A 6,300-nucleotide genomic window follows, 5' to 3' on the forward strand; every position below is an offset into this window, starting at 1 on the left:
AGATCTCCTTTCCTGCGAGCTCTTAACTGCAATTTTGGTATTCTGGTACTTTTAGGAATCTTATTTTATAAATAGTTCCCCAAAAATCTTATTACACAAATAAATTCTTTTAACAGCGCCAATAACGTGGTCCTGTCCTTCGGCCATAGAAACATGTCATAATGACTTGGAGAAATGGCACCGTCCTATATAACAACGACGCTAATGATGTTGACGTGGTTAAAAAGGTCCATTTACATAATAAGTTTTTTTAAAAGTCTATTTGTAAAATAAATATTTTAAAAGGACCAAAATGTCAAAATTCCAAAGCTTAGTTATGACGATTTAGTAATTTTTTGTCACGTCGGATACAAACTTAGCGCCAAAATTAGTGGTATTGAGAGTGAGGATCAACCTTGATGGCGCTGAGCCGACGATTTATTTCTGCAATTAGTTTTTGGCACAGTCTATTCTCTAAATATGTTTTTAAAAGGGTCAATATATCAAATTTTCAGCTTAAATTCAGTGGAATTACCTGCTAAACACTATTTTCTCAGTTATAAAAATCAATCATGACCAACGATTGAAACCTTGAATATAACAAATATCTGTAATTCATTCATCGATAAAGATTCTGACTACCAAAAAGAGTCCTGGCGTATCTGCCTTGATAATTGGAAATGCAGGATAATAAAAAAAATGGTGACATAAGTGCCCTTTGTCGCTGAGATTTCAAGGGGGGAAAGCTCTCTCTCTCTCTCTTTTTTTTTTTTTTTTTTTTGGTGATGGCTCGCAATAATGCTTCCATCAGGAAAGCTTGTCGGCTTTGTTGGATTCAGATTCAGATATGATGTATTTTGCGACATCAGCACAGCAGGAAAGCTTGTCGGCTTTGTCATCAGGGATTTCGACGGAGAATTCGTTCTCGAAGGCCATGACGAGTTCCACCTGATCTAGGCTGTCCAAACTCAGGTCCTTTTGGAAATCTGCAGTCTCAGTTACCTGCAGGCATTTGAATGTTAAATGTGTGCCACAGTCCTTTGCTAACACATGAAGATCCAAGTAAGCACGAATTATAAAGATAATTGATCATCAAACATAGTAAATAAACATTTTCGCTATCAAGGTGTCTTTTTGGACTGGCATTAGCATCAGACATAGCTCGCACTTACCTCAAGGGAAAAATAGGTTTCATAGTTCAAATGTCACTTGGAGTAGAATTTTCATGAAAGTGTTGCTCTAACATTGTACAAGATTTCTGAGCAGCTAAACAAAAAGTAGAATACCCTAGAAGCACATAGTTAAATCGGACATGTTATGCATCAATCAACTTACAGTAATACAACTGGTCAGCGTTCACCTAACTGCCTGCAACTGGATAAACACAAAATCTCTGCCCTCATCTCCCCATTTCGTTTCATCTTGTCCAGTTTATACCAGTGAAAAGTACACACTACCCCATGTCCTTGTAAATCAGTGTTGTAGATTTTTCATATAAAATGATTATTTATATGATCATAGAACCCTAAATAATCTTATTGAGATAATTGCTTATATATTATTTTTATGTTATTATTCTGGAACCTACTCAAAATTATGTTATTTTTTTGAATTTACCATTGATCAAAATATCACCCAAAACAAAGTATTTCAATTTCCATCTGCTAATCTCACACCACAAACTGTGTATTTGCATAAAGCAGCCATGACTAGCACAATAAAATGAAACAAGAAGACTAATCAAATAGGTGCCATTTGCAATACAATCATAAGAAACAAGAAGAAAAATACTTCTCCTTCTATAAATGCATACAATATTCCCCAATGATATCAGGTAAGTTCTAATTTTACATGAAGGAGCTATCAAAACTTAAATAGTACCATCATAATGAAATAAAATAACTATGCTGAATAATAAATAATGAATAATATGCAACATAGAAAGCTCTAATTCCAATTCATTGAAAACATTGACTTTCAGTTGTCTCCAGAAAGTCACTGGTTGTTCGCTAATCTCCATATGCTAACAGTCTCAAACAGTTTAGCTGTCAAATCAACTGGAACAATACTCCACAACACCACTAGCAGATGTGTGTTTCTATGGCATAAATAGTTCCTGGACTTCCCTTTTCTTTGCACTTACTTCGACTTCGATCTGTCCCTGGGTCTCACCACTTCCTTCCTCAAGGCGTATCAATAGTAGACCTAGCTCGTAGTCACTTGCATGCTTTTGACTTCTCTTCTCTGTGTGATATCGCTATTTGATTTTCTCCATCTGCAGAAAGATGATACGTGACTTCCATTGTCTGGCTTTGATTGTGTCTGCATCTGTATTCGCTGATTCTTTAATATTGTAATCAGTTCAGTGTCAGTTTACCAGAGCTTCTGCTTTCCCCTGCGGCTTGAGCATAAGATTCGCCTTTATTATTTCGGCTTTGGCTGCCTTCATCCCCCTCTCCCTAACACAGATATTGATTGAGTTAAATATGATCATGATAGCGTTTATATTCTTGTATGATCTGGTTTGGTGGTTTTTCTGTTTAAAGTTCTGTTTATCTCTAAGGATAAAACATCACGATAAACTGTGACCTCAAGGCGAGAGCACGGCCAGCACCATTCATTCATACTTGACCTGTGCTTGCTTATTAGATTACCTATTCCTATCCGTGGTGAATATCTGCTATCCCATCTCTTCTATTATAAGTGTTGATAAATAATCATCTATGGATTGTGGTACCACAGCTATGTTAGAAAATATAGAATCTCCATCCCAAATAGTATAATTATACCATACATAAGTCGAATGTGCTAATTTGACAACGGTAAAGATATTACCATATATCATGCTAACGCTTTCGGGCGTTTGGGCCAATACAATGTTTAACACGCAATCAGAGGCGTCATAGCCTATGAGCCCTGCCTTGGCTGCCTCATAGTTCCCTAATTCAGTCAAAAAACCCTCTATTAATTCATCTATTGCCTTGTTTAGAGTTTTCCATAATCTTCCTCGTAAAGCCAATTCTGAAGAATTCATGGGTGAAAGCCCGACATCTATATGTAGAAATTTTCTTATTAAATTAAAATATTCCCTAATAATGGGTGAGTTACCCGCACCTGGTATGCCCTCCATCAAAGTCCCTGTATTGGGATTGAAAAATAAGGAATTGAAGGATAAAATCTCTATTTTAGAAGGACAATCTAAAGTTTTTAGCGGGTTCGCCTGCCATAGCAAAGAAGTAGGAATTTGATCAAAGCTTTCGTAGCCAGTGTCGATATTATAAACTGGCTCAATAGCATTTCTCATTTGACTCATTGTATCATTCATCCCTTTTAAATTCTCAGAATTAACGATAATTTGCTTCTTAAGATGCGAAAATAATTCTTTAAATTGTACTTAACCTTCTAAATCTGTCAGTATCTGTTGATAGTATTGGGATTTTCTCATCCAGTTGTCAACACCCTGTGGCGCTGGTCCACCTCTAAGAACTTGCTTAGAGCCTGACAACCTTAAGCGAGCATTAAATTGCCTTAAAGTATGTCAATTACTCAGGTAAACAAATAGCAACCATTGTAACGACATAAAGATACGTCTATCTAAAGATACCAAATTGGATGAGCTCATAAGTGCCAACAGTGTATATTTCATGAATGTCACAAAACCGTGGCGGATAGTAGTTTTTCCCTGCCATACATGATTAACATGAATACTCATCAGCCACCTGCTGCTAACTAGATGTTGATCAACATAAAATTATAACACCTATCAATTCTTTAATCCAAAAATGGTGAGGCTCCTATGAAAACAGAAGACCTTATTTCCAGCAATAAACTCATGAAGACAACAATAGTACTTTGTTGAACACCATCCTCAATGGTCCGTTAAGATCATTTTACCAAGAGAAAGTTCCACCGAGGTAGATCCAAAAGGAGCCATCTATAAGATAAACCATACCAACAATACTTCATTTAGGTAGCATCGTTGAGTAGGAGCCCAAAATTGGTAAAAGTGTTCTTTGCCAGTTAAGTGATGTTTGCTAATTTGCCACACCGAGGCTGATGACAGCCGGGCGCAGGGGCCACGCAAAATACACATACGGGGCAAAAGAGCAATGGCATTCCACATATTCCCTCCGCTCCATATTATAACACATTTTGTAAGACATACATATATATGCTAATAAATCTAGACATACGTACAAAACATATATATTGATGTATGGATGAATCTAAATAAACTCAGAAAGTATTATAATATGTAATGAAGAGAATACGTGGGGCAAATAAGCAACAAATATCACTTGAATTTGTACAGTCTTTTGGTACTATCATCTGATTAGCGTGAAGCCAATTCTGGTCATTTCAGCCATGATTCTTCTAAGAATATTTCAGTTAACTGTCCTAGTGCACGTACCACGACGTACAGAGGGGTTGTCCATTTTATTTATTAAGTTTATTTAAAATATATTATTTGTATAAATATACATTCAATTACTTTAGGTTATTCATATATTAATCTAGTATTTAATATTTTATTTTGGATATAAGAGTTAACATTTATCTCATCTTATCCCTTCAACCAAACAAAAAACAGGTCTAACCCATCTCATCTCATCCCTTCATCTCATCCCTTCCACTAAACAAAAAAACAGGGTCCAACCTATCCATCGAATCAAACAGAAAAATCAACTCATCTTACAATTCAAACCAAGTCATCCTACAATTCAAGGATGTAGCCCAACAAACCCACCTCATCCACGAACCAAACATATCCTATTAAACCACACTGAGAGTAGCAAACACATTTTGTTTTTTGGTTTTTGCAGGGGAAGTGCAGATATTTAAAAACTTAACCATATTTAATATGTGGCAAAAACAGCAGGTAAAGATTAAGAGAGAGAGAGAGGGGGGAAGACGAGAGCGAAGAGGAGCCAAGAAGCGACCTTGTCGAACTTCTTGACCAGCTCAACGACGCGCGCCCTGACGGCGTCCTCGGACTCGGAGCCAGCCCGAGGCCCACCGTCTTGGCCCGCCGACGCGCTCATCTCCCGGCGGAGGCGGGGGCCGAGCCCGTAGCACGGCGGCCTCGCGCCAAGGTGCAGGTGCCGCAGCACGAGGGTTCTCACCGCTTGCATCCTGCACCGATCAAGGGCCGGAGAGCCGAGAGCTGCTTCTTCTTTTCTTCCGGCGTGCGGCCGTGCGGGCGGGGGGCGTGCGGCGGCGCGGTGACGTAAGCAAGAAGCGGAGTTTAATAGCGTCTTACGTGGGCCTAGTCTGGAAGCCCAATTTCCGCGGCTTCTTCTAGGGCTCGTTGCGTTTTCTTTTCCCGCTCTCTCTGCTTATTTTTCAGGCCTGGTTTAGTTTATAATTTTTTTTATAAAGACATCGTATCAAATATATGAGCACACATTTAAAGTATTAACAGTAGTCTAATTATAAAATAAATTACAGATTCCACGAAGAATCTGTGAGACGAATCTTTTGAGCCTAATTAATCTGTCATTAGCACATATATGTTACTGTAGTACTTATGGCTAATCACGTACTAATTAGACTCAAAAGATTCGTCCCACGATTTTCTCCGTAACTGTGTAATTAATTTTATTGTTTATTAGGGGTGACAATTTTTCTCACGGGGCTGGGCCCATCCCTACGGGGATGGGCCGGGCTGGTTCTGTACCCGCGGAGAATCGGGGCTGGGGTCTCGGTTCTAGGTCGGGCAGGGGTGGGGATAGCAGTTCACCCGCGTGTGACCCGCGGGGCCAGGGAGGTATATTAGACTTAGGGGACAGTAAAACTTACAGAGCCAAGCCCATTTTGTCCATCATACTTGCGGGCCAGCGGCGACGGCGCGGTGCGTCCCGGCAGCGCGGCGAGGCGAGGTGGGTTAGGGCAAGGCGGTGCGGTTGTGCTACTGGGCGGCGCGATGGCCTGACGGCGGCGCCCCAGGACGGGACGACCTGGCTGAGGCACGGTGCGGCCGCGCGGCTGGGCGGTGGGCGGCGGCGACGCATTGCGGCAGCCTTAGCGGCGCGACGGCCCGGCGGCAGCACGGTGCGGCGTGCTCTGGTCTCCAGCGACGACATGAGTCTCTCCTCCCTTTCTCTATGAACGGATTCTCGGGTATGTCGAGGCCCTGTTCGGGTATCGGGGATCCGCCGGGGCCAGGGGCGGGGGAGGGTTTCGCTCCGATTTTGGGGCCGGGGCTGGGGATGAAATTTGGGGGTCGGGGCTGGGGCTGTTCTTGCCCAACCCGACCCTGACCCGCCCCGTTGCCACCCCTAATGTTCATGTATATCTAGTGCTCTATTTAGATGTCTAAAA

General features: G+C 41.1%; 1 protein-coding gene across 2 annotated transcripts; it reads right to left on the minus strand.

Moving 5' to 3' along the window:
* Positions 1–577: 577 nt before the first annotated feature.
* Positions 578–5,217, minus strand: LOC107303730 (acyl carrier protein). Of its 2 annotated transcripts, XM_015834248.2 has the most exons (3): positions 4,920–5,217; positions 2,357–2,438; positions 1,787–2,254 (listed from the first exon to the last, which is right to left on the minus strand). In XM_015834248.2, the coding sequence occupies exons 1-3, from the start codon at positions 5,109–5,111 to the stop codon at positions 2,196–2,198; spliced, it is 333 nt and encodes a 110-aa protein (XP_015689734.1). In that variant the 5' UTR covers positions 5,112–5,217; the 3' UTR covers positions 1,787–2,195. The 2 variants fall into 2 exon arrangements, with proteins under 2 accessions (XP_015689733.1, XP_015689734.1); XM_015834247.2 differs by lacking the exons at positions 1,787–2,254; positions 2,357–2,438 and adding an exon at positions 578–981.
* Positions 5,218–6,300: the final 1,083 nt, after the last annotated feature.

Source organism: Oryza brachyantha, chromosome 3 (genome assembly GCF_000231095.2).
Source record: "Oryza brachyantha chromosome 3, ObraRS2, whole genome shotgun sequence".
Lineage (NCBI taxonomy): Eukaryota > Viridiplantae > Streptophyta > Magnoliopsida > Poales > Poaceae > Oryza > Oryza brachyantha.